The sequence below is a fragment of the Typopeltis vanoorti genome, chromosome 7 (genome assembly GCF_054136105.1).
Source record: "Typopeltis vanoorti isolate ZY-2024b chromosome 7, IOZ_Tvanoo_1.0, whole genome shotgun sequence".
Classification (NCBI taxonomy): Eukaryota; Metazoa; Arthropoda; class Arachnida; order Uropygi; family Thelyphonidae; genus Typopeltis; species Typopeltis vanoorti.
The window spans coordinates 62,856,469-62,884,174 of NC_143555.1; the positions used below are offsets into that span (position 1 = coordinate 62,856,469).

At 38.1% G+C, this 27,706-nt stretch overlaps 1 protein-coding gene across 2 annotated transcripts in view; it reads right to left on the reverse strand.

Annotated features, from left to right (window-relative positions):
- Positions 1-27,706, reverse strand: part of LOC150104728 (lysosome membrane protein 2-like) — a 360,554-nt gene that overhangs the window by 108,048 nt on the left and 224,800 nt on the right. For both annotated transcript variants that reach the window (XM_090395908.1, XM_090395909.1), the window contains exon 5: positions 4,961-5,052. In XM_090395908.1, the coding sequence (XP_090252034.1) occupies positions 4,961-5,052 (92 nt within the window). The remainder of the gene's footprint in view (positions 1-4,960; positions 5,053-27,706) is intronic.

Here is a 27,706-nt window from a genome sequence, read left to right on the forward strand (position 1 = left end):
TGATAGACTTATTTTCTAGGAAACACCTCCCTCGATGAGTCTTTTGACTCCATGGAGGCCTAAAGAATAATAATAACAACACCTCTCCTTAAACTCATTTATTGTCAAGTGCACTCAACTAATTCTGGCAATCCATTATAATCACCATTCTCAGAGTAAAAAATTTAGTCTGCACACTCTTACAACTTCCAGGGGGTGACGTCTAGTTCTCTCTCTCTAATCGTCATTTACTGAAAAATTTTCTTTGTTTGGCACCGGCACATGAGGCTCCAGCTGGGTGGGGGCATTAAAGGCCCCAACAATGAGGGACTCCTGAGCAGTCTAGCACCTCAAGAAAAGTATAATATGACACTGTGTGTGAATCTTATCATTACTTTAATGATTAATAAGTTTCTATCACGTCCCTCTTTTCTGCTTTTCAACTCAACTTTACAATCCACAAACCTTCAACCTATTCTCATAGGGAGCATTCCACAGACCTGTCATCAACTTATCTACTTGTCTTTGTATTTTCTGTACCACTTACTGATCCTCAAAAAAACCCTTGTGATCAACAGTCAAGATGTAGCCGAATTATCGTCTTATAAAGAGGAATAATAACTTCCCTATCTTTACTTGTTAGCATGTTTTTCAACATCCAAGTAATCCTCTGAGCAATTTTACTAACTTTTGGTGTTTTTCATTGGGATAGAAAGGACAAGAAGGGAAAGGGAATGTTACTGATGACAGCAGGGGAATTATATCCGCATAAGGTAGGCATGAAAGAAAAATAGTGGTAATGGTTTTGAGGCAATGTGGTGTGACTTGAAGGTTGACAGGGCAAGATATTTAGTTAGATGTTGCTATAGGCCAAGAAATGTGAAGGGTGGTGATGAAAAAATGTATAAGCAACTTGGGTTAATGAACAAGAGAAGGATGATTATTATGGATGATTTTAATTATGGGAGTATAGATCAGTAAGGAGAGAGCATTTGGGAATGAGGAAAATGAATGAGTTCTTGAGCTTGAGAGAGAGAGAGAGAGAAAGAGAGAGAGCTATCTTAGGTAGTATGTAAAGGAGGACACATGAGCATTAGGAGTTTTAGATGTGATTCATCAGAGGATGTGAATGTAGTGGAGTTTCATATTACCCTCTAGTTAAGAGTGATCATGAAGTGATCTGGGTTGTGGCTAGCCATATGAAAGACTTCTGTGAGGGAAAGAATGTGCATGGAATTACAAGGCTAGTGATTATGAGAAGCTCAGGAAACAGCTTTGATCTATAGCATGGAATGAGCTGTTAAGTGGAAAAGAGATAAATGCTACTTGGGAACTGACAAAGAGATACTTAACAGCATCAACATGCAAACATTCCACTTTAGAGGAAGCAAAAGATGAATAATGATAATAATCAGTTGCACAAAGAGCATAAACAGCAGGCCAGGAGAGTGACTGAGTTGGTAGGGACAGTAAAGATGCAGTTAAAGTAGAAATTAGCAGATAAGGCCAAGAAAATCCCTAGGGAGTTTTTTCAATATATGTCAAGTAGAAAGAAGAAAAATAGTCAACATATTCAGTGAGCAGTTCATCATGGTGTTTCATCCTCAGTGTGAAACCAGGAGATGCTCAAATGCAGAGAATGAACTGAAAGAAGATTTACAGGTGAGCAAACATGAGGTATATGACGAATGATATATGCACGTAAACACAAGAAAGATATTTAATTAACTAAATATTTTGGTCTGGAAATAGCAGGCCATCCTCAGACCGAAATATTTGGTTAATTAAATATCTTTCTTGTCTTTACGTGCATATATCATTCAGTCTTATGTCGCAAGTATATGTCAATAAGACAACGGATTTTATGACATATCACCGAGTATCTTGAGGGGATGTTCCAGGGAGTTAACATCAGCCTTGGCTGACATGTTTAACAAGAGTTTGCAACAGTTCTACTTAATAACTATTCCACTTCAAAAGGCTATAAATTTTAGGTCAATCTGTATATCTGGAGTTGTAGTTAAGATATTGGAAACTTGTTAGAGCTAGAATATGAAAGGGAATTGATAATAGCTATATTCTCTGTGCTTGTCAGCATAGGTTTGTTAAACAGAAGCAATGTTTTGCCACCTTGCTTATATGTTGTAACAAACTGATGAATACAGTGATATACTAAGATATTGAAAAGGCTTTTGATAGATTGACACACCACAAGTAAGTATCTAAACTGGAGCAGATGGGTTTAGATGATAGATTAGCAAGTTGGATAGATAACTGACTCCCAGATAGGTATCAGCACATTGTGTAAGGGGGGGGGTGCAGTATCCTGGAAGAGGAAAGTTACTAGTATTGTGCCACAGGGGTCTCTTCTGAGACCATTGTTATTTAATTGCATATTAATGATGTTGGGATGGGTTTAACTGGTGTTATAGAACCGTTTGCAGATGAAATGAACTAGAGAATAACGAAGAATTAATCAGATGTTGTGGATGACAGGAAGACTTAAATAGATTGTATGAATGAGCAACAGTATGGAACTGTGAATTTAATGTTGCAAACTGTAAAGTTCTGAAATTTGGTAGGCCACAATGAGATGCAACGTATACACTTGGTGGGGAAATTTTGGAGGAAGTTGAGGAAATAATAGATCTTGAAGCAGTGGTATTGGATAAGGATCTGAAGTTCAGAGGTTACCCTGTAGTTGTGAAGTCATCATATCAGATTATGACATTGATGGAGAGGACCACTGTATAAGGCCTTGATCAGGCCTCATATTGGTTGTTGTGCACAGATTTGATCCCCCCTGGTTTTCATGATGGTGAATAAGGTGTTTTTTGGTCAATGGAATTTGGGATAGCCTTGTGAATAGGAGGAATAGATGGGGGGGGGGGATGTGATTGAGACATTTCAGTTGGTAAAGAGTTGTTACTGGGTTAACAGAAATTTTTCATTGAATTGGAGAAGTTGGGCAGGAGAAGTGGGGGGGGGCATCCCTGAAAACTGTATAAGGAGGATGTGAGCAGAGGCATAATGTTCTTTTCATGGATAGTGGTTGGTGAGTAGAATGCATTGTTTGACATTATGGTGAATGCAGATATATTTAATATGTTTAAAGCACGATTTCAGGATTTGTGTGTACCTCCCACGAGTCTTTTGACTCTATGGAGGTCTGGGTTCTGGTGTTAATAATAGTTGTTCTTCCCATTACCTCATATACCTCTCAACAAATATTGTAGTAATACTATCATTATTTCAAATTTTCTATTGGATTAATGCAAGGAGAGTTATTACCTGGCCAGTGAAGCAATTGGATATTGTGATTTTTGAGGAACTCTCATTTTTTCTGAAGTGTGGCATGGAGCAAGATCCTGCTGGAAAATGAGTTCTTTGTCTTTCTGGATCTGTGGGACCACGCTTTTCTTGCTTATTTTAATGTATTTTTCACTTTTCATCATACAGTCAACAGGCACGAGTGATCCTAGGCAATCATGTGTAAAATAATCCCCAGAACATCTTTTTAGTCAGGTGTTTAGGAGTTTGTTGTAGGTGGACAGGAGGTCTTCGCAGCCTGTGATTTGTGAACATAGGATGCTTGCTCTCCTTGGACAAAGAAATGGCTCTCATCCGAGATTATGACCTCCTTCCACTTCTCAACAGCACAATCTTTGTGCATCTTTGTTCACTGGACTTTCTTGTTCTGCATAGCTAGCCTTTTTCAATTGTTTCTCTTTTTTTTTTTGGTCTGTGGGCAGCCTGCCATGCTTCCAACAATCAACAGACTGTCATGCAAGAAATAATCCCATTACATGCCAAGTCTCTATTGAAGTTTACAGCAGACAATCTTGGATTCATTTTGCTTTTCATAACTAGTAAAAGATCTTGAGTAAGTGTAATTTTCCTTTTTTGCCCACATTTTCCTTTTTCGGTCAGGAGAAAAGGTACCTGTCCTCCTGGTACTTGCCTCTTTAAAACTGGATTAAGTACCTAAATCAACACCACATTCATTGGCAATTTGTCTTTGAGTCATGGATGTGTACTGAGAAAAAGTACATTTTTGAACGCTTTCTTAGAGATGTATCCATTTTATAGCTACACAAAATGAATAAAACACTACAAATGTCAACTTGATTACACTATTAAAAATGCACAACACTATTAATAAACATTGTAGAGACAGTTAAAGCACATAACGCTCAACCAAAATAGTGAACTAAAACCAAAAATAGTAAACCAAAATTATTGTGAACTGAAAAAAAAATGAAACCATAACGAAAAACGATGAAAATTTCGTTTTCTCAGATTAATTTGTTTGCTACTGTACTGAGAGATGTGTCAACATTCACTGTGAAGAACAAAAGAGATACATCTGCTACCATAAATATAGTCAGTCAAGTCTAGTGACCATGACTTGGATACCTTACACAGAATTAATAAAAAAAAAAAAAACTATGCTTCACTGCAACAAATCACATATGACAGATTTTTTTTCTTCTTGGAGAAAAAGCTGGTAACTAGTCTTGGGGGAATCTTGGATGAAGCACACTCATAAAAGGTGCCCCTTTTAAGACTTTGGACTTTCAGTCTGGCATCATCTGCTTATTATTTGAGTGATTTTGTGTCTGTATCCCAGATGTCTCTGTAACAGAAACAGTAGCATACTGGAACTATTAAACCAATGCTTAATTATTTCTTTGTACTGTTTTCAATTCCATTAAACCTAATTATGAGCTACATCAGAAGCAGCTGCTAGTATTAGTAATGGGAGTACTGTTTTCTTGTATTTTTCAATGCCCCAAAATCATTTTCCCTGCTGTATATAACTAACTATTTATCAAACAAATTTTTCAGTTATTTTATTTAGGTCCAATGACAGACCATTCAACCCCTTAGCATATATTCCTGCTATAAGAATATGGAATGGCAGCAAAATAAACTCAAATGCGAATGGATTTTAGACAAATAGATTTCACTGAAATCTTACCTCACATTGTTCCATTTCTGTATAACACCATAATTTTCAATTCCATCCAGTCCTGTCGAAACTGTAAATATTCCGTCTCCTGAATTATTTTTCTGCAATGTTCACAAGATGGCAATAATTATTGTATATGATATTACAGTGAATAGAGTCAACTCTTACTATAGCAAAAATGAGAGAAAATTCACTAGTTATAACAAACTAGTGTGAAGTCCATGCCAAAGTTCCATTATCATTGATAGCATCCTAAAAATAAATCATATTCATTACAGCTAATCTTCCATTAAAATTAAACTATTTCTATGCTCTATAGTGGTTTGATATAGTGAAAGTCGAGTGAATACTAATTTTTCCCAATAGCACATACTTTGATCTACTTAAACTTCTGAAGTTATAGATAATTCATTAAATCAAGTTATTAATATTATTCTGAACTTCCATGGATTCATAAGATTCATCATACGAGGTCTGCCTTAAACAAAAAAGTTTATCACACCACTGTAACTCTTTCACTGAATGCATTCTCACCACCTTCTACAGCCAATGCATTTCATGTTCCTACTACTCTCCATGCATAAAACGTACTTCTTATCCTTTTACTCAGTAAATTTTTTTCAACTTCCAGGGATAACTTCTTGTTCCTTCCTCCTCATTCTATTGTATGAAATATTTCCATGATATTAATCCAGTAAATACTTCTTGACAGCTTAAATGTCTGAATCATGTCACCTCTTCATCTCCTTTTCACCAGACTCTGCAGATTATATGCTCTCATAACCAATATTCTGTAGTCCGAATATCATTTTCTTTATCTGCCTCAGCACCCACTCTCTCTCTCTCTCTCTCTCATTACAGTTTCTTCATCCCCTTTAAAATCTGGGTGACCAGATTTGGAAGTACAATAATCCAAATGTGATCTTGTAAAGGATTTAGACAATGGTATGCTACCACCCTCTTATCTATACTGGTCAACATCCTTCAATACCGCAGCAATCCTCTATGTTGTCTTCATGACCTTTGCAATGTCTTCTAAATTTCAAATTTTTATCACCCCAAGATCTCTTGTTTCACCCAGTATAGCTACACCAATAGAGTAGGTTCCATCTGTGGGACTCAAATTTTAAAACCACATATTTAGTACCATTAAAGTAACATCCCCCATTCATTTGTCAACTTTTCCAGCTTATTCAAATCCTCCTGAAGAACCATAATCTCAGTACTCTTAGTAACAGTCCTCCAAATCTTCTCAATCTGAAAACAACTGAATATCTCCCTGTAGTTCAGGGAAAAAGCACTGACAAACAGGTTGAATAGTTAACATTCTGAGTACTGAATCTTATGGAACTTGTCTTAACCTACTCTGCAATGCTGCTTCATTGCCATAGACAGCTCATTCAGAAAGTCAATTTCCAAGCAAATCTGCTAGACTGATGTCTAAACCAATATATTACAACTTAAATATCAACTTATCATGCAGCATTGTTTTTATTATTAATCCCCTATTCATGTGCCATCTCCTATCTAGGAGGATGACTACCACGATGTGACTCATGGTCAACTATGGGTGTAACAACTTGTGAGGATCCTCTCTCTTCTGCATATAGTCATAAGTATTCATGGCTGTAAATCTGTGCGTGTTCATGGGGCTGGTTTGCTTGTTGCAAGGGATGAAAAACCAGAGTTTCTGGGTGAAAAAAAACCCTCTACCTCTGTATGAGAGCAGCTAACTCACCTTTAGTCAAAAGAAACCAGCCCTCTTCCTTATGTCATGGATGGGAATCGAACCCAGGAGTTTCTGACCAAAGTGTTTCATATACCAACTGAGCTTTGGAGGCTCCTTTATTATTATTTATTATTATTATTATTATCCAGGCCTCCACGGAGTCAAAAGACTCATCGTGGGAGGTCCCTCCCAAGAAACACAAAGTCCATCAAGACTCATCAAGGGGAGGTCCACCCTAAAAAACACAAAGTCTATCACACCACTCCCCAAACCCAGTGACCGCTCTCACTCTTACCACTCCATCAGGCAATGCGCTCCGTGGTTCAACCACCCTCCATGCAAAGAAGCCACCCCCCACCCTCCCGCTCACAGTTTCCCCCTGCAACTTGCAGGGACGGCCCCTTGTCACCACTCCCTCCACTGCTCAACCAAGCGAAAGAACTCCCCAGCATCAACCCTGCAACCACCCATCAACAGTTCAAAAGTCTCAACCACACCACCCCTCCCTCCTCCACCAAACTGCGCAGTCCACACTCCCTCAGCCGATCCCCACAGCCAACACTGCACAGTCCCAAAACCATCCCTGCTATCTGCTCCTGCACCCCCCTCCACAGCCAATCTATCCTCTTCAAATCCTGGGGACCAAATCTTAGTCCAAGTGTGGTCCGATCAGAGCCCCACACAACGGAACGACAACCCTTCCACCCCTGGAGGTCAGTGCCCCTCTCATGACTGCAGCAATCCTCCGTGCCATCCTCACCACCCCCGCAACATGTCCCCCAAACCTCAGGCCTCTATCAATCATCAACCTCAGATCCCCCGTCTTCCCCACCTCCTCCAGCACAACTCCTCCCACAGAGTATGCAGCCCCCCATCGATGCCTCCCAAACCTCAAGACCCCACACTTTGCTGCACCAAACCGACACCCACTCACCCGCCCATCCATCCAGCCCACTCAAATCCTCTTGCAGGGCCACCACATCTGCACCACCAACAACAACAATCCCTCCCAGCCCTGTATCACCTACAAACAACTGAACATCCTCCCTGCAATCCACCGACAATGCCACTGATACAAAGATCAAACAACACAGGTCCCAGCACGAACCCTATGGGACCCCACCTGCAATCCTCTGCCCCCCCCGAAACTGCCCCACCACACACAACTCTCCGACACCCATCGGGCAGCCAATCCTGAATCCAGCTGACCAACCCGACATCCAGACTCGTGCGCTGCAACTCAAACATCAACCTATCACGTGGCACCCCGCCAAATCCAAGAAAACAGCACCATACACCCCTCCCCCATCCAACACTCTTGTAACTCTATTATAAATTCATCAACATCTTTAAAGTTAGCAAAGAGAAAGAAAAAGAAAGAACCGAGTTTCTCTTTGCTATGGTGAAGCTTAACTTAGAGATTTAAAAATGTGTTAGATTAAGAAAGACAGCCACATAGTGCTACTCTTGCAGAAAATCTTTTTTTTCTTTCTTTCTTTTTTTTTTTTTGTGATATCTGTTATAAATGCAACATAACAGAATAAAAGTTGCAATATATACATACTACTTATCTTAAAATTACTCTAAATATTACTAACTAGTTTGGTCTACAATGAGTGCAATTAAAACTAATGATTAAAGAATTTGCTTTAAGAAATATAAGAAGCATTACCAAAACAGTAATTAATTTGGAATTGAATGCCCAATTAATCATTCTATTTTCATGTATAAACACTAAATGTACTTACTGTGCGGGAACTTTTGATAAACAGTTTCTTCCTTCCAAAGCTATATTCTGATGCATGAATGGGAAGGTCCCTAAGTAAATGGGTTACTTCTTCTACAGGTAGTCCAGACCAGCCGGGCCATGTATGGATGAAAAGCATTTTGTACCTTTGTAAGAATGCCTCATAGGCTTGGTGGCATGCATATCCTGCTGTTCTCACTTTCACAATTTCCATTAGACCAAGATACCTTATTTGATGCTGAACAAGAGCCATTTCAAAGATCATTGGTTGTTTCAGTTCATTGGGCTTAATACACCTAATGAAGCTAGATGATCGATTTTGTAGATTTTTCATCAGAGCACCAACTGATATCCTAAACTGCGTTGCTGTGGTTGCTGGCCACTTTAATGTTGTTCTTTTTGGATTACCTTCAACAAACAGAGTTTTTAATAATGGATGCTCACATTTGTACATAGCTTGTGACAAGTTGCAATGAAGGATATCATTATTTCTGTCAATGAATCCAGTAAGAGAATATGTTATTGCACCAGCATAGTGCCTAACCTGAAAACTATGATGAGGTAATGTACTGTCCATTAGGAAATTACGGCATCCACGATTTTCAAAATATGGATTATCTTGGCAAGCCTATGTTAGTTTATACAGGAATGTCTCATCACTAACTGAACCTGGCCGAAGGCACTCTTCATCCAATTCAACTTCCGAATCTCGCGACACATTATTATTCATAATAATATTTTTTTTTGTGATTCCCACTCATGAAAGGTTGTAAGCCAGTAGTATATTAGTACCATGAGTGGGCTAAGGATTTTTTTTGTTCTTTTATTTTATTTTTATTAATTTTTTTGTATTTTATTTTTTTACATAGTCTAGAAGCCCTGCTCTAGAAACCAAACATGGAACTTTTTCGAGCCACTTCTGGCCTCCAAATAAGTAGACTGGTAGTCTTACATCAAGGAATGAAATTCATCTCCCACCTAAAAAGATAATCACAAACATCCATGCCCATGGAAGGATTCAAATCCACAACCTGTTGGTTGGAAAGCAGATACGGTAACCACTCAGCCGAAATATTTTGTCTCTCACAAAATGGAAAATTTTGATATAACAGATTATAACTACTGTATGTACTGCAGCAATGGCTAATTCTTTCAAGATGTAGCTGCATGTATGTACACCAACTTTAAAATTTATTTTAAAACTGGTGTACATACTGGCAAACTAAAAAAAAAAAAAAAAAAAAAAAAAAAAAAAAAAAAAAAATAATAATCTGATCCAATGCCTTTTTAAAAATCCAGAACAACGAGTATACCTTTCTCTCATCCACTGCTTCTATCAATAAAAGCCCTTCATAAATATTACTTTCATCAATATTACTGTGGTTAAGATTTCAAAAAAAAAAATCTTAACCACAGGGTAATACAATCTTAACTCCAAGAATAATTATTCATTTTGCACTTGTCAAACTAGTTCACCTAAACAATTCCTACTCATCACCCTCTATATTTCCTAATCTATAACAACATCCCACTAAATATCCTGTCCACTTCTACTGTATACTCTAAAAGCCATTTTTAGAGTATACAGTATACATCAATACCATTTTTCATCCCGATTCTCTATCCTCAGAGGCCAACTTATCACTCGCCATAAGTAACACACTGACAGTATTTACCTTCAACTACCAAAATATGCTTCACCTCTCAATTTCTATACCTGTCAGGGCATCCTCCTGTGTCAACTGGGTTTCACTGATACTAAATAACCTTCAGACAGTGAGTCAATCCATGCCACAAACTCATTCACCTTTATGCCAAATACTCCTTGTATTTGTACATAGAAAAACTAGTGTAAGATCGTATTGCTCTAACTATTATTCCTCTTCACAATCTCCACTTGGCTCTGCAATATAGCCTAACTCATCTTCTAAGACACAATCCCCAAATGAGGTTAACCCTCCTACCTTTCATCCTGGCAACTCTAGTTCCTCTGCTCTAAAACATTCACTTGCCCAGAAAACAACGGGCTTTCCAAATACCTGCATCTTTTTACATTCAAATACAATCTCTCTCTCTTGCATGCTGCTCCCTTTTATGATCAAATGAATGTCTTAGAGTAGAGGAACTAGAGTTGCCAGGATGAAAGCTAAGAAGAAAAGCTCTGCTTATTTAGGCAACATTATCTTCCCCTCTCACAATCATCAACAACAATCTCAAATCTCTCACTACCCAATTCACACTGCTTCCCAGGCCAAGAATCACTATCATATCATCCACATTTTCATCTCAATTCATTGCCATCCTCCCTATTGTTCCTTCAGGTCCTCACTTCTCCAACACTGCTCTACACACACCCTGAATCATGAAATCTCCATACATCACACTGCTCAACTTCATTAATTCTTCTGTCAGTGACATCACTAACTCTTTCTACTTCCATATTCTTCCCCCCCCCCTTCTCTTCTTCCTCTCATTTCTCTATTCCTCCATATCTAAACTTGACTTTCCTCTTTTTGCAGTCTCTCCCATTCTCTCATTTTATCCTCGTGACTCTTTTTCTGTGCCATGCCTTTCTTTGATATCTGTTCTTTCTCTCCTTGCACCAGTTAACATCTCAAGTTTCAATCTCACACCAGACACTCCTGAATTCAGCTTTTATGTCCTCCATTTCCATTCTCAATATTTCTATTTGTTTTTTCTCCATACATCCTGCTTTTTCACAACACTCACACAATCAAGCCATCCAAAGCATCTTCCTCTACCATACTTCAAGATTAAATTATTATTATTATTCATTATTATTATTATTATTCCTGATACCTCCAAGGAGTCCGAAGACTCATCGCGGGAGGACATCTTCAACTATCTCTACACCTTACCTCAACTACGAATCAACGCCATCTACCGCCCACCTCCAACACCACCACAACTAGTAATTTTTGTCTGTAAATTGCGTGTGTTCTGAAGGGCCGATTTGTATGTATGCGGGATGAAAAACCCGAGTTTCCGGGAGAAAAAACCCTGCTACCTCCGTATGAGATCGGCTAACTCACCATCGATTGAAATCGACCAGATAAAGATTCCTCCTGTCGCGACGAGAATCGAACTGAGGCCTATTCCAATCGAAGGGCATTAACACCTCTTTCTAGTTCTCACCTTCGAACACAACTGTTCACATGTCAGCCCTCATCCATTTCCAACTCATTACTTCTGCTGCTACAAAGCCAGAGACATTACAATTCAATTCATCCAGTGCTTTTCACTGTTACTGAAGAATGGGAACATGTACACATGTTCCCATTCTTCAGCTGCCACATTTTTAATTTACAGGTCATGTATGAATCAAGCGTAAATGCTACAAAATACTCCACCATGCCATATGTAATGCAGGCTATAAATGGTGGCAAGCTAAGCAACCACCGTAACAGATAATAGTGAAGCTTACATATTATTATGATATGGTATATCCATGGAGTCTGGAGATTCATTGTGGGAGACCTGCACTAACATTGATACATATGAAACATATCATACCTGTCCTTAAAGTCATTCATTGCCAGGATACTCAATTCTGGAAATCCATTTCACTTGTTTACCACTCCACGCAAATAATCTAGTCTGCACACCATTATACATCTTCTACAGATGACCCCTAGTTCTGTCTCTATTTGTCACATACTGAAAAATTGCCTTTTGTGTAAATCTTATAAAATCTCTTTAATATAAATTTCTATCATGTTCCCTTTTTTTCCACTTATCATCTGAACTATGCAACCCACATACCTTCAAACATATCCTCATAGGGAGCATTCCACAGACCTGTCACCAGCTTGGTCACTCTTCTCTAAATCCTCTCTATCACCTCCTGATCACCAAGAAACCCAGGTGATGAAATCTGTGCACAGTAGTCAAGATGCAGCTGAACCAGTCATATATATAGAGAGAATAAGCTATTTTACCAACTTTTGCAATATGCCATCTGAACTTCAACTCTCTATCCACCATTATCCCCAAGTTCCTACTTTTACCAATTTCTTTCAATCCAGTACCATCAATGTGATACACAGTAGATAACCTTTTCAAGTGCATAATCTTATTTTTTTCAACATTAAATTGATAATCATTATCCTTTGCCCACAATGCTAATTTATTGAAATCATCCTGCAGGATATCTACATCATCATTATCAAGTATTTCTCTCCCCAGTTTTGCATCAACACCTTGATATCCCTCCCCCTTACATACACTTAAATATTTCTCCATGCCACTGATATACAAATTAAAGAGCAGTGGCCCTAGTATGGAACTCTGAGGTACTTCACCAGTCACCCTCATTCTCCTAGGTTCCACAGCACCATATACTAATCTCTGGAGTCTATCAGCCAATTCCCTATCCATGATTAAAGCTTTATATCCATTCCCATTTGCTCCAAAATACAATATACATTAAACAAAAAACTTGTCCAATCACAAACTGAACAATCTATATTCAGTCATGCTAACAAACTATATATCATACATATATAGAAAATAAAATCCTCTTGTAATACTAATTTTTTTTTTTTACACCATAAAACTTACTTCTGGCTTTGCCTATTGATAAAATAAAATATAACATTACAAAACTGGTTATGAGTAATATATGCATATTAATATTTCTTTGATCTCTCTCTCTGTGTGTGTGTGTTATCACGATCACATTACATTTTAGAAAAACAGAAAGTGTATTTGTTTTGAAGTATTCTAACCACCATCCCCCTCCCACACAGATGGAGGGTGGTTGAACCGTGGAATACATTGCCTGATGGAGTGGTGAGAGCGAGAACGGTCAATGATTCTAAGGAGTGGTATGATAGACTTCGTGTTTCTTGGGGGGGGGGGGGGGACCTCTCCTTGATGAGTCTTTTGACTTCATGGAGGCCTGAATAATAATAATAATAATATAGTATAACAATATATCACCAGCAATACTATCCCCCCCCCTCCCTTCCAGGCAGTGGATATATTATTATTATTACTACCCAAGACCCCCATGGAGTCAAAGCCTCATCTAGGAGGTCCTTTTATCATACACACAGCATTTGCAATGTGGATGGATAGGATAAAGTAGTTGGGATGTTAAAAGATGCTTGGAAAGAAAGTGGAGAGAGTTGTGAAAAGGAAATATGCAAATATGCATATATTTATTTGCTAGGACAATAAAAATATGCGCAAATAAAAACAGATTATTGTTATTAGTGATTTTAATTCTGGTAATAATAATACTAAAATGAAATATGGCAATCTAGAGAGAGAGAGAGAATTCATAAGTATTTCTGTATTCAAAGAAAAGCTCAAGAGATAGGATGAGGCTATAGAATGAAATAAAAAGTTAGGTGAAATGGAGATTAATGTTGCTTAGCCATGCAGCAAAGTCTGGATGTATTCCATAGATTATGAGGTTAAATAAAGCAGGTGTAAAAAATGGATAAAACAGATTAAGCACGCAATCTGGAAAAAGATGACATTATAGAGGCATCATAAGATGAGTACCAATAATCAGTTGCATGAAGAGTACAAAGAGCAGGAGAGAAAGGTGACTCGTTTTGTAAGAATAGCAAAAATATGAACAGCAATTAGCCAAAGGGGGGGGGCCAAGAAAAATCCTCAAGTTTTTTTTTAATATGTAACCAGTAAAACAAAGAATGATTACAGATGGATGGTATTAGTTGGTGAAAAAAATTATTAGTATTAACCACTGCAGATAATACCTGAAACTGAATGAGGAATTCATTAAAAGTTATTTCATCCTTTTAATATTCATCCTTGCGACAGAATGACTGCAGTGGAAATGGAGAAACTGCTTCTGAGCCTTGAACAACGTATATAAAAAATTAATGAATTTCTTATATATGTTGAGTTAAAAAGTCTCAGTGAGTTAAAAAATTTAAGAACTTTATCCTTTGCAAAATTGAACTGGCAGTTCCATACTGTTGCCCACTCATACAATCTATTCAAGTCCTGTTAAAGCCAAAACATCTGCTCAATTCCTCATCAACTCTCCCCAGTTTGCATCAATTGCAAACAGTTCTATATCACCAGTCCATTCCAAATATCCTTAATATACATATTAAATAACAATGGCATCAAAACAGACCCCTACAGGACACTATTAGTGACTTTTCTCTTCCAGGATAATGCACTCACATACATAATTTACTGATATCTATCTAAGAACCATTTGCAAATCCAACTCACTAATCAATCAACCAGTCCCATCTGCTCTAGTTTAATTACCAACTTGTGGTGTGGCAATCTATCAAAAGCTATTGCAAAATTGAAGTACATTACAGTATATTATTATTGAACCCTCTATGGATTCAGCAGACTCATTGTAGAAGGTTCATTCAACTGAGAGCATATTTATCATACTAAATCTTAAAATCCTCAACATTCCCTGGATTAACAACATATTCTATTAACGAATTCCACTCACCCACAATTCATGTCAAAAATCTACTCCTCTTCTACTCTTGCCTTATCATTTTATAATCCTTCTGGATTAACCTGATAAAAAGATAGAGGGTTCAGAGAAGAGTGACCAAGTTGGTGAGTGATATAAAAAATGCTCCCTACATTGATAGATTGAGAGCTTGTGGATTGCAGAGATTGGCTGATAGGCGAAGAAGAGGGGATATGATAGAAACATTCAAATTACTAAAAGGTTTTTATAGGATTGATGCAGGGGAAATGTTTCAGCTGTGTGATAGTGATGGAAGAACAAGAGGTCATCTCTGGAAATTAAAGAAGAGTGTGGTTAACAAAGGTGTCAGAACAAGGTTTTTTGCCTGGAGGGTGGTGAATGAGTGGAATTCATTGCCTGACTTTGTTGTGAGCTCTTCATCTGTAAATGAATTCAAGAAGAGATATGACAGATATTGTTTTGCTAGTTTGGGTCTCCCGCGATGAGTCTACTGACTCCATGGAGATACCCGTAATAATAATAATAATAATAATAAAAATCCCATCACTAAAGTCTCTATCACCTCCTTTCCTCCTATCCATCGAATTCTGCAATCCATATTCCTTCTACCCCCCCCCTCTCCATATCCAACATTCCAGAGCCATGACATTGTCTTAGTCACATGTCTCTAGACCCTCTCAAATGTTTCCACAACACAATGAAAACTAGGTGACCAAATCTGAGTACAACAGTCCAAGTGTGGTCTGATCATGGAGCCTTTATAAAGTGGAACAACAATCTCCTTATCTCTATATGTTAATGTAATTCTTATCACAGCAGCACTAGTGGTGTGGCTACAGCTTTTGCCACCCAGGGCAGTCCCTGAGTTTCCCACCCCTCTCAATACATGCCAAAAATACTATAAAAAGTCAAAACGATGTATAGGGAAATAAATTAAAACACTATGTTTATTTTTGAAGTAAAACTTTAATTTCAACATTCTAAAATGTTATTTTTCTTGCTTTTCTGTTAGCAAAAACGTCGATGACATTGGCAAAGTCTATTTCATAGTAATGTAGATAATTCTTAATCACTTTTATTTAAAAAAATTCCTTTCACAACTAGCAACACTTACAGCAATTGTGAGTAAAATTCACAGTAGTATTACAATATTTGGAAATGAGTTCTCGAGACTGTATTTTAGAACTAACTGCAAAAGTTCAAAAAGGTTCAAAGTGTCGCCTGGGGCAGATCTTCCCACCCCCCCCCAGCTACGCCTCTGAGCAGCATGTGCAGTCTTTGCAACACTTCCAATATTTCCTCTAAGTTTCAGTTTCGAAATCCTTTCTTTTAGGATTTGGAAATGATGATCAGAATACACAGTGATCAGAATACATTTTGAAAAATTATGGAGACAACTACCATGTTTGAGTAAAACTTTAGTTTAATATAAACCAAAATCAACACTCGACGTTTCTACCTTCATATCAAGGTCATCTTCAGAGCATATACACTATATACAGAGAAACAAGCTGCACTACAATCTACATGGCTTGTTAAAGTTACTGACCAACTGTTACAACAATTATTGGCCTGAGCTCTGGTGAAAAAAAAAAACCTTTACTACATCAATGCTAGAGTCCTATTATTTATTGGTTAGAAAATAACATTGGGCTGGAAAGCAACATGTTTATATATATACATTAAAAACATGATTATACATATAAATTTCAACCAGTTGATATGGAATACTTTCCAATACCAGCTGAAGGTTGCTTAAAATCCTAAAGTATGCTAGATACAAAATATTAAGTAGGCTGAATATGTGCCATCCAGATTCTTGGAATTTTCATGCCACCATTATTGTTGATATTCAGGTGGTTAATCAGAATTTTGCAGGCTTCTTTAAATTTTCTTTCATACCAGGTTTTTGTATGGTGTAAAGAGCGGATACTTTTCCAATCTATTTGGTGTAAGGTGTTGAGAGCATGATTTGAGAGGCCTGCTTCACCAAAATTGTTATATTTAATGTTCCCCCCCCCCCACGTATAGGAATTGCATGTCCAGTTTCACCAATATAAGGTAAGTTACAGGTGCAGTAGATGCAATAAACGCCAATGGGAGGAGAGGATACTTAGAGGAGTTGAATGTGTTTTTTAGTTTTGTGGGTGGTTTAAAGGTGGCATTGAGATTATAACAGTGTAGGATTCTGTTGATTTTTTCTGATAATCCTTTAATGCATGGGATGGCTATGGTTTTACTAGATTCTTTTTTGATGAAGTTTTATGAAGAACTTTATTAATAAATTGTGTTGCTAATAATTTTTAATTCTTGTTTAAGAGCTTGCTGATTAGAGCAAATTGCTATAGCTCTGTTTTTAAGGGTGTTAATGACTCCATATTTTTGTGATGGAGTCATTAACACCCTTAAAAACAGAGCTATAGCAATTTGCTCTAATAATGATTTAGCATGTATGTATTGACCAGTATGTGTCGGTTTGCGGTAGACCATGAAGGATAGGCTGCCTGAAGGAAGACGTATGGCCAGTGTGTGTCCAGGAACAGGAGAGAGTTCTGATTTTCAATTTCAATAGTAAATTGTATGCATTCATGCTGTTTGTTCAGGTGGCTAAGGAATGTGTTTAATGTTTGTCGCCCATGTGGCCAGATAATGAAAACATCGTCAATGTATCTAAGCCACACTGGAGGTTTTTGAGTGAAGAAATCAAGCCTACTTTGCTCAAAAGCTTCCATATAAAAGTTAGCAATTGGGAGGGATAGTGGTGAGCCCATGGCCATACCTTCTTTTTATAGGTAAAATTTATTTTGCCACACGAGTAACCGAAACGTAGTAGGTGGACAAAGAGGGTCGTAATGTCGGGCAGAAATTTGTTCCATAGGAGAATGATTGTGTCATTGACTGGGACATTTGCGAAAGGGCAGAAACATCGAAACTGACTAATAAATCATCTTTGGTGAGTGTTATGTTTTTAATTTTGTTTATAAAGAGTTCTGTGTTCTTTATATAGGATGGGAATGAGCAACCAACTCCTTGAGTGTTGATGCTACTTTCTTGGCTAGGTGGTAATTAGGGCTATCTATTCCTTCAACTATCAGCCGAAGCGGCACGTTTTGTTTGTGTACTTTAGGAATACCATATATTTTGGGAGAATGGGTGTAATATATACCACATAGAAAGAGGCATCAGGTCTCTTCCTATTAATATAGCTGATAAAATTCGATTAGAAATCAGCAATCTTCTGAATAATAAGAAAAACCTTGCATAGCAATCTTGCAAAAACAGAACTAGCAGCAATCAAGTCATTGAAAGCTAATCAAAATATAATTATAACAAAATCGGATAAAGGTAATGCCACCGTTGTCCTTGACAGGTCAACATCCATTCATCAGATGAATCAACTAGTCTCCAATAACAGCACCTATCAGCTGGTAAACTATAACCCAACTAACAGAATAAAGGAAAAAACTGAGAAATTACTTGAGTCCGTCACTTCTTGGCTGTCAGGCACAGTTAAAAAATGTATACCCCATTACGCCCATTCTCCCAGAATATATGGTGTTCCTAAGTATGTATGTACTACACTGACTTCTATTTCAGAAGATCTTGAGAAACAGGCAGTAGACAATCGATGGTGTCTAAAAAATTCTCACAATAGTTTTAAAGAGTTGTCACAAAGTTTGTAAGTAGTTGATAACAAATTTTTTCGGGTTTTAGTTAATCGATTATTTGCCATTTTCTTTCGACTTACAACACTCATAGCATTCTTGTTGAATGTCTGAGCAATTGCCTTTGGATAGAGTGGACCTGTTTTGCTGAATTGCACAGAGCCCAACAAATGGTGTATAAATTGGGAACGTTTATTCGGTTTCGATTTCGGAGATCTTGAAAAAAAGTGTTAGACAATTGATGTTGTCATTATTTTTGGAGTAGTTTTAATGTGTTAAGAGATTCACAAGTGATTACATGTGATTAATTTTCGGTTTCCAACATTTTATGCGCTATGTACGTTCCAACTTGCGATCCCTGTAGATTTGGCGACTCTCTGAGAATTGTCCTCGGATAGAGCAGACCTATCTTGTTGATCTCCCCATATCCTTCTAAATGCCATGTAAACCAGAAAGGTTGCCTTAAGTGTTCTTATGATTATCATTAAAAAAACCTGTCATTTGTCTAACCTCTCAAGACTATTACGTAAATTACATCGTTTGGAAATATGATATGGAATTTCTTTTGTATTAAAAATAGGATGTAAACAATGGTAAACCTGTGGGAATGGCGTATTAAGTGCGCTGCTCTTATTATTACTCCAGGGAGTCCAAAGGCTAATCGAGAGAGGGCACCTCCTCTACAGCTCTCCGTCTCTAGCACTCCACTAACCACCACTACCTTCATCACGTACACCACAGCCATCTACAGCCAACCACCACCACTATTGTTTTTTTATTTTTTAATAACAGACAATCACAAACATCCATGCCCACGGCAGGATTCGAACCTGCAGCTTTTTGGCTGGAGAGCTGATACGCTAACCACTCAGCCAACCAGGCCAGCAACCTTTTGCAACTTTCCTTTAATACTTATCATATAATTTGTTTAGATTCTTTTTATCTTTAGTTGCAGAGCAGCTATATGGGATGACGAAGGTGAAGAAGACGTTCTAGAGATCGGTGATAGCAAGTTACATGGTTAATACATATCCGTGGTGTGAAGTGGCGAGGAATTAAACTTTTTTTTAATTTTTTTTAAAAGGAAAAAAAAATAGTGATTATTAATATTTTCAATGTTAATATCACTATAAGGAACTAACATCTAATCCAATCAACACCTGATGCACCTCTAATTCTTTCACTTGCAATTCTCCTAATACTTTTTCCTCCTTTTCACATACTGCATAGATTCTGATAAAGTGCTTGTTCAATAATTCCACTATGTCTTTTGTAATGGTCACACTGCTGTCATGACTATCTACCAGCGTCAATCTGCCATAATTATTCTTCCTCTTGTTTGCAATATAGCAGAAGAATTCCCTTGAATTAACCTTGGCTTGACCTCCTCTAACCTCCTCTCGTACTACATCTTTTCTTTCTTTACCATGCTCATCACCTTCATAGCCTACACTTTATACTCCTCATGGATCTGATTGGCACCGACTGGTTTGCAGCACCTCTTCTATAACATTTACTTTTCCAACACAGCTTGATCCATTTCACTCCTACTCTATTTACTTGATCAATTCTTGGCATGCATTTATATTCACCATCCTGGTGGCTGAGTGGATAGCGCGTACCCACTCTCCAGGTAAAAAGCTGTGGGTTCGAATCCTGCCATCGGCATGGATGTTTGTGATCGTCTGTAGAAATACCAGTGGTGGTCGGCGGTAGATGGTGTTTGTGTAGTTGCATTGAATTGGCAATTGAATGATGGTGACTGAGTTGTAGAACAGGTGCCCTCCCTCGACGAATCCTTGGACTCCCTGGAGGTGTCAAATAATAATAATATTCATCTCCTTGTCCAACATATTTGTCACTTTGTTGTAGAACATAAGTTGATAAAACATGGCCTCCCTTTAAGAAACCCATGCTGACAAGCACAGAGAATACTGCTGTTGTCAATAAACTTCTGAATATACATATCTGAATACTTACATACAACTCTAGATGTACAAATAGACCTATAACTTGTAGCCTTATGACTGCCTTGTGCTGTTGCAAGACTTCTTAAACAGGTGGGCCAAGGCCGATACTAACTCCCTGTCATCAAATCTTATTGCCTTATTACTTAACTCCTCATATACTTCTTACTCACTTACCAGTACGTCTTCTCTTAGTTCATTCTATATACACTTACACTTGACATGTCCTACATGAAATAACCTATCCTACATTTTAGACCGAAGATGAAATTTCCTGATGAACTGCCCACTGAATTCCTCAACTATCTCCTCTGCAGCAACTACCAATCTACCACTTCCATCCATTAACATCTTGATCATTCTTCTTTCTATTCAACATATATTGAAAACATTTCCTAGGGTTTTTCTTGGCCTGATTTGCTAATTTCTGTTCATACTGCATATTTGTTGTCCATGTCAACTGAGTCACTCTCCTGGGCTGCTCTGTATACTCTTTGTGCAACTGATTATTATCATTATCCATCTTTGTCATAATCACCAGCCTTATAATTCTCATGTATCCTTTCCTCATGGAACTCTTATGGTGAGCCACAACCCAGGTGATCACTTCATCATCACTCTCAACTAAATGGAGGCTAGTATGAAATCCCCACTATCAATCACAGCCTCTGATGAAATAATCAGTTATAATATTCTCAAATGCACACATGCTTTCCTTGTTGTCTCACAAGAATTTAAGAAATTCATTTTCCTCATTCCCAAATGCTCTATCTTCATTCCGGTCTCCTCCTCCTCATCAAATTCCTGATATGTACCCTCAGAGGGTATACAGGATAATTATGATAGTACTACATGAAAAAGTTACACCATTATTAACTTCCATTCAATAATTTTCCCCCAAATTAATCTGTTATCTGTCAAGACTCCAATATTATCAAATCTTATATTTCTGTCTTTTAAGATGCTTTTTACCATATCAATCCATCTACATCTTGTTCTTCCTCTGGGTCTTTTTCCTGCCAACCTGGCAAAGAACACTTGTTTTGCTAATTCTGGTTTTTACTGCCATAATTAAAATCATCCATAATAATCACCCTTCCCTGGTTCACTAACTGAAGTTTTTTTATACATTTCTTCATCAACAACCTCCACATTCTCTGTCCTGTAACAACTTTCCAAATACATATCTTTCCATTTCAACCTTCAAGAGACACCACATTGACTTAAAACCATCACCGCTATTTCCCCTCTTTCATGTCTACCTTATGTGTACATAATTTTCCTGCAAATATCAGTAGTACTCCCATCTCTTCTTATCCTTTCTATCTCTATCAAAAAAAAGCACTGTACCCTTACATTAGATATCATCGTCATTCATCATTCAATCACCTTTTACTTATTCCATCATTTTTTGGGTGAATAACTTCAATCAGTGAAAAAATTTCATCTCCCTTATCTCTGATGTTCCTAAATAAACACAGCAGTTCACTTTTAGGTCTATAACCAGTTCTATCCACATCACCTGTGGATTGTAATTTCCCCACCACACCTGCCATTTGCTCAATTGCCTGTATCACTGATTACCCTATATATGTTCCCAGTCTCAACTACCTCTCTTCACATCCTGATCCATTCCATTTCTATGCATATCATTACCACACAGCAATTCACTTCTATTTCCAACATCCACTCTTCCCTATGCCATGTCTCTCTGTCCACCCCAACTACCCCCCACCACCACCATTCAAGGAATTCAAGAGAAAGGGATTTCTCTTGAATTCTTGTTTTCTCTTCATCTCTCATACTACTACTATTTTCATTACCAAGCACTTCAGTCTCATTGCTTTTCACTCTTTTGATCTTTCATTTTACCTCTTACTACCTCTGATCTCTTGTTTGTATCACACACTGCACTTCCATCTAGCAACAGCTTCTCTGGTTCACAGTCTCATATGGAGGTAGTCTAGTTTTTCCTCCCACAAAGCAGACAAACTGGCCATTAGAACACAAACAAATTAACAGCCATAATAATGCTTGCCTCATAGCCTGAATTACGTCTACTGTAAATCTAAAACCAAATTCTCTGGTTCACTTGCTCTACAGCCATTCAGATGCAATCTGTTGCTTTTGTGCAAATCAATTCTTTCCTCAAATACATACCACACATCTACAAGCACTGCCTTCTCCTCACATAGCTCTTCCAGCATACTTCATTCATGATCCTTGCCATGTCAACTCATCATCATCGTCATACCCCATCAGCACACTGAATCTTTCCAATTGTACTGTTATCTTTCACTATCCTCAATAACTTCCTGATATCCATCCTTACATTCTTCTTATTTCAAAAGTCAATCATCACCTCTCTCTTTTTTCTTTCATTCTATCCTTTTGCTCTCCCTCTCTCTCTAAATTTCTTAACATTAAACATCTATTATGACTTTGCATATTTCTAATTTCATTGTTCATTTTGAACTACTCTTTCTGCAAATCTTGCATTCTTGTAGTTTCTGTTTAAGCCTGTCACTCCCATATTCTCACTCCCTCTTGTTTGGCCATACTTTTCTTGTTTCCTGATTACTATTTCCTTTTGCTTTCATATCTCAATTCTTACATTGTTTCACTCTCTGTGTCACTAGCTTCTATTCCACTATTCACACAGTGTTTTGCACCCACATTTACTCTAAAGACTCATCCCTTCAGTCTGTTTCATATTCGCTGATAACTCAGTCTTAAAACAAAATATCACACTTTCACAAATACATACTTTCTCTCATCTTCTGTTGTCTGTCCACAAATATACCTTTCACATTTTGCCATGCATACATGTTGGTCTCACAACTAACCATTTTTGAAAAATCTCCATCATTAATAGTATTTGATCCTCATGTTGGATGGCACACAGACCTTCTTTCTGCTACCATTGCTTTCCATTCAAGGCAAGATTTTAGCAACCTACTTTTGTAATATAACACAGTGGTGTATTTAGATTTTGCAAAAGCTCCTAAGATTACCACATGACAAGTCACCAACTAAACTGAAATGAATGAAGTTATATAATATTTTAGTGTTGAACAGGAGACCAGCTGTCTGATATGCATCAGCAAGTTGTGCATAGGGATGAATGGAGAGCAGTGACCCAGAACAGGAAAGTCACTATTGATGTGCCTGCCTTCTATGTAATGATACTGGGAAACATTTAAATGTTATATGTAATTGTTTGCGAATGATGCAAAACTGTGGAGAATTATGAGGGGGAGAGCAGATGTGGCTTTGCAGGAGGATTTGAAGTGGACCAAATGAAAAAAGTTCCCAATTCAATATTGCAAAATATAGGGTTTTAAAATTTGTAAAGCGAAGATGGAATACAGAGTATAATATAGTATTTTGGCCATTAATAAGCTGGTGATGGGCAATATCTCACCTCCCCTAGCCAGGATGATCCCACATCCCATTTTCCCATGATATGATTTGTTTCTACGAGGCTTCATATAAGCATATTTCTCTAGTTTGAAGAAATGCCAATTAGATGTATAGGATGGATGCCTTTCTTCACTATTAAAACTACCAGTCTGCTTACTAGAGGCACAAAGTGGCTACTTTTTTCCGCCCCCAGACTAAGGGCTCCAGTTTATCTTCCCATTTTCTTCATGAATGGAGGAAGTGCTGACTACCTTGTTAGTGTATTCATGGCCTTGCACCAGGAGGTATCCCAACTAGCTAGCAAATAATCATGCTGCTTACTCTATCAAATATTGCCTGAAAGGAGTCAAAGTGTAGTGGACAGGAGGTATTTCCATGAGTCTGGGCACTCCCTAAGTGGAAGTTATGTCCACAGGTCATTCACCCCCCCCCCCAAAAAAAAAACATTTTGTACAATAAAAAGCAATTCATGTCCATTCCAACCACCTTCTGGGTCTCGGTACAAAAATTAATTATGTGCACCACAGCTTGAAGGTATCAAAATCTGATCTGTTACCTATCCTAACTACATCATGTATGAGGTTTATGTAAGAGGGATAGAACATGCTGTTGTGTTTGACATTTTATGACAAAGGTCAACAAGCTTTGAATTCCCTCTGTGACCTGCTCTGGCTCAGGATTTCTTTGCCTCACCACACTTTGTTGCCTTTATTTCTGTCTTTAATGCTGTACTAATTCAGATGACACACACACACACACATTATCTCTGAAAGTATTTCATGCAGTCTCATTACCCAAACTGTGGGATTATCTTCCTAGGGGATTTCACTGTTCATAATTCAAACTATCTCCCAGTCTCCACGCACAACAGTGCCAAGATGGAAGAGAAACCGAACTATATGCTATTGTTGTGATCCAACACAAACTGTATATCGACCTAAAAGAACACTGGATAATCCTCATTCTGCCAATGCTATTGACCTTTTTCTTAATTAACTCCCCCTCCAAATACACTATAGATGTTTTCTCCACTAATGGCAACTGTGCTATAATGCCTGCCTTGTACACAAAGCATTACAACAGTGCCAACTGGGGGGGGGGATTACCTCCAGAAGTTTAAAGCTCTTTTCAATGGTCTGATTGTTTTTACTCTCCTGATCCAAAAACTTGCTCTGACCAAATAACTGAAATTATCCTAACTGAAATGAAGGGCTTTTTCCCCACACTTCATGCAAAAAAAAAAATAAAAAATAATGCCAACGTTTATCCAAGCCATAGTTTACTGAAGTGTGCCAAAGCATTCAGAGAAAAAAAATCAGCAGACATTCAATGGCTCAAGTCAACTCAGTTTCTCACTCACACTAATAACAAACTTGTGAGAAAAAAAAGTTAACACAAATCCAAAGCAGACTTCTTTGCATATCAAATGAAAAACCTCTATCAAAAATGCAGCCAAACTTTCTGGTCCATTACGAAGCCATAGGAGTAACTTTTGCCCTTTCTTATTTCCATCTCTTTCCACAGTGGAATCACCTAAAGTAAAGTAAAGGCAAACCACTTGGAACACAATAGTCACCATTTTGGCTGGATTCTGCTCCTCTGTATACCATCGAGCAGCCACTCTCTTATCCATATAACTAATGTCGCAATACCACATAACCATCCCCATCTGTTCTAATTTGCATAATAGAGTTCCATGTGATATTCATTCAGATGCATCTGCAAAATCCAATAGAATCATCATGTAGCCATTTCCTTTATCCAACTCAACTGTCACTCTATTATAAAAAGTTAGTAAATTACTAAGGCATGACCAATGCTTCATAAAGTCATGTTGTCCCTCATACAGCATCGTATCTTTATCTACCTATTCTTGAATTCTCTGTTTGACCAATTTTTCCAGTACTTTTATCACCAAGCATGAGATACTGATTGGTGTATAATTTGCTACTTCTGTCTTAGAACCTCTCTTAAGCAAAGGAATTATTAAGCCCTCTTTCACTCCCTTGGAACTCTACCAGAGCCGAGACTTAAATTAAAGAACCTTGGTGTAACACCAAGTCCTCAGCCATTTAAGAACTCAATTATTAGCAATATTATAAGGGACTTTGTGGCATGCAGTACTTGCGGCATGTATTACATATGTGTAATACATGCCGCGATATGTGGCTTGTTAAAGAGAGTGGAGAGCATATGTGCGCAAAATGCAGGCAGTTGGAGGAAATAAGTATATTAGATATATCGATATCCGACTTTGTTGCTCCAGGAACGGGGAATGAACTTGGAAGACAAGTAGTGTGATAGGAGAGAATGAGAAAATAATAGTTGATAGTGTGGAAGGTGTGAGTGACTGTGAAAGTTTAGGAGATGGTTTTGTTTGGGAGAGTGAATTTAGATTAAGAGTGACTGACCTGCAGAGGGAGATAGATGAGTTGAAAAAGAAGGTGGAATGTCTTGTGAATGAGAGCAGAAGTATGAAAGATAAGATTAGGAGAATGGAAGAGATAAATGCAAGGCAAATCAGAGTAGGAGAGAGAGAGACTTTAGGGAGTGTGAGTGAGAGGTATGGGGGTGCTAGAAGAGGGGAGAATGGAAACAGTAGAAGAGAGGGAATGAGAGAGAGGTATGGGATTGCTAGCAGACGAGAGGATGGAAACAGTAGGAGAGACGGAATGAGAGAGATGTATGGGAGTGCAAGAAGAGGAGAGAATGGAAACAATACGAGTGAGGGAATGGTAAGAGGTATAATGTATGGCGACTCAATGATCCGTGGTGTTCAAGATAGGATGCGTGAGGAATGTTTGCCAGGAGGAACAATAGAAAGGGTGACTATGGCAATTAAGAGAGGTGAAAGGGTGGATGAGATGATTGTGATGGTAGGAACGAATGACTTGAGTGGTAATGTAAGTCGGGCAGCGAGAGATATGAGATTTTTGCTTGAGACTGTACGGAAAAACACAGAGAGAGGAAAAATAGTGTGCGTGTTGCCTAGGTATGATAATGATGAGCTGAGCAGAAGAGCGGTGATATTGAATGGCATAATAGCGAGAATGTGTGACAAGAGAGGACTGGTATATGTGGATGCTTGGAGTGCATTTGAGGAAAGAGAGGAATTGTATGCGAGAGACCGTTTACATTTGAATGAGGAAGGACGTAGGCATCTGGAGAGATTGCTGTTCTGAACGAGTCAGTGTGTCCCAGGGAGGATGATAGCAGAGCAGGGGTGGCCTCTTGTGGGAATGGATACTTGGGAGAAGGGAGACAATGTCAGGTAACACTGAGCCCAGTGGAGTCTAGAAGGGATAATGATGGGTATAGAAACAATGGCATTTATATGCTTTATACTAATGCCAGGAGTATCCGGAATAAGCGAGAGGAATTGGTGGCGCAGATAGCATCAGCCTGGCCAAAAATTATTGCAATCACTGAGACGTGGTTGACAGAAGGGGGATATAACAACAGGAATAGAAGTCGCTGGGTATAGCATTTTTCGTCAGGATAGGAGGGGAAAGCGTGGTGGTGGGGTACTGCTTATGATAAGTGATGACCTATGTCCTCTAAGAGTGGAGAATTTGGAAGAAAGTGAGACAAGTGATTTTGAGAGCATATGGTGTGAGGTAGAGGTAGGCAAGACAGGATATTTAGTGAGGTGTTGCTACAGACCCAGGAGCACAGAGGATGGGGACCAGGAGATGTTTAGACAGCAAAGTTTGGTAAGTGCAAGAAGAATGATTGTTATGGGAGATTTTAACTTCAGTAGT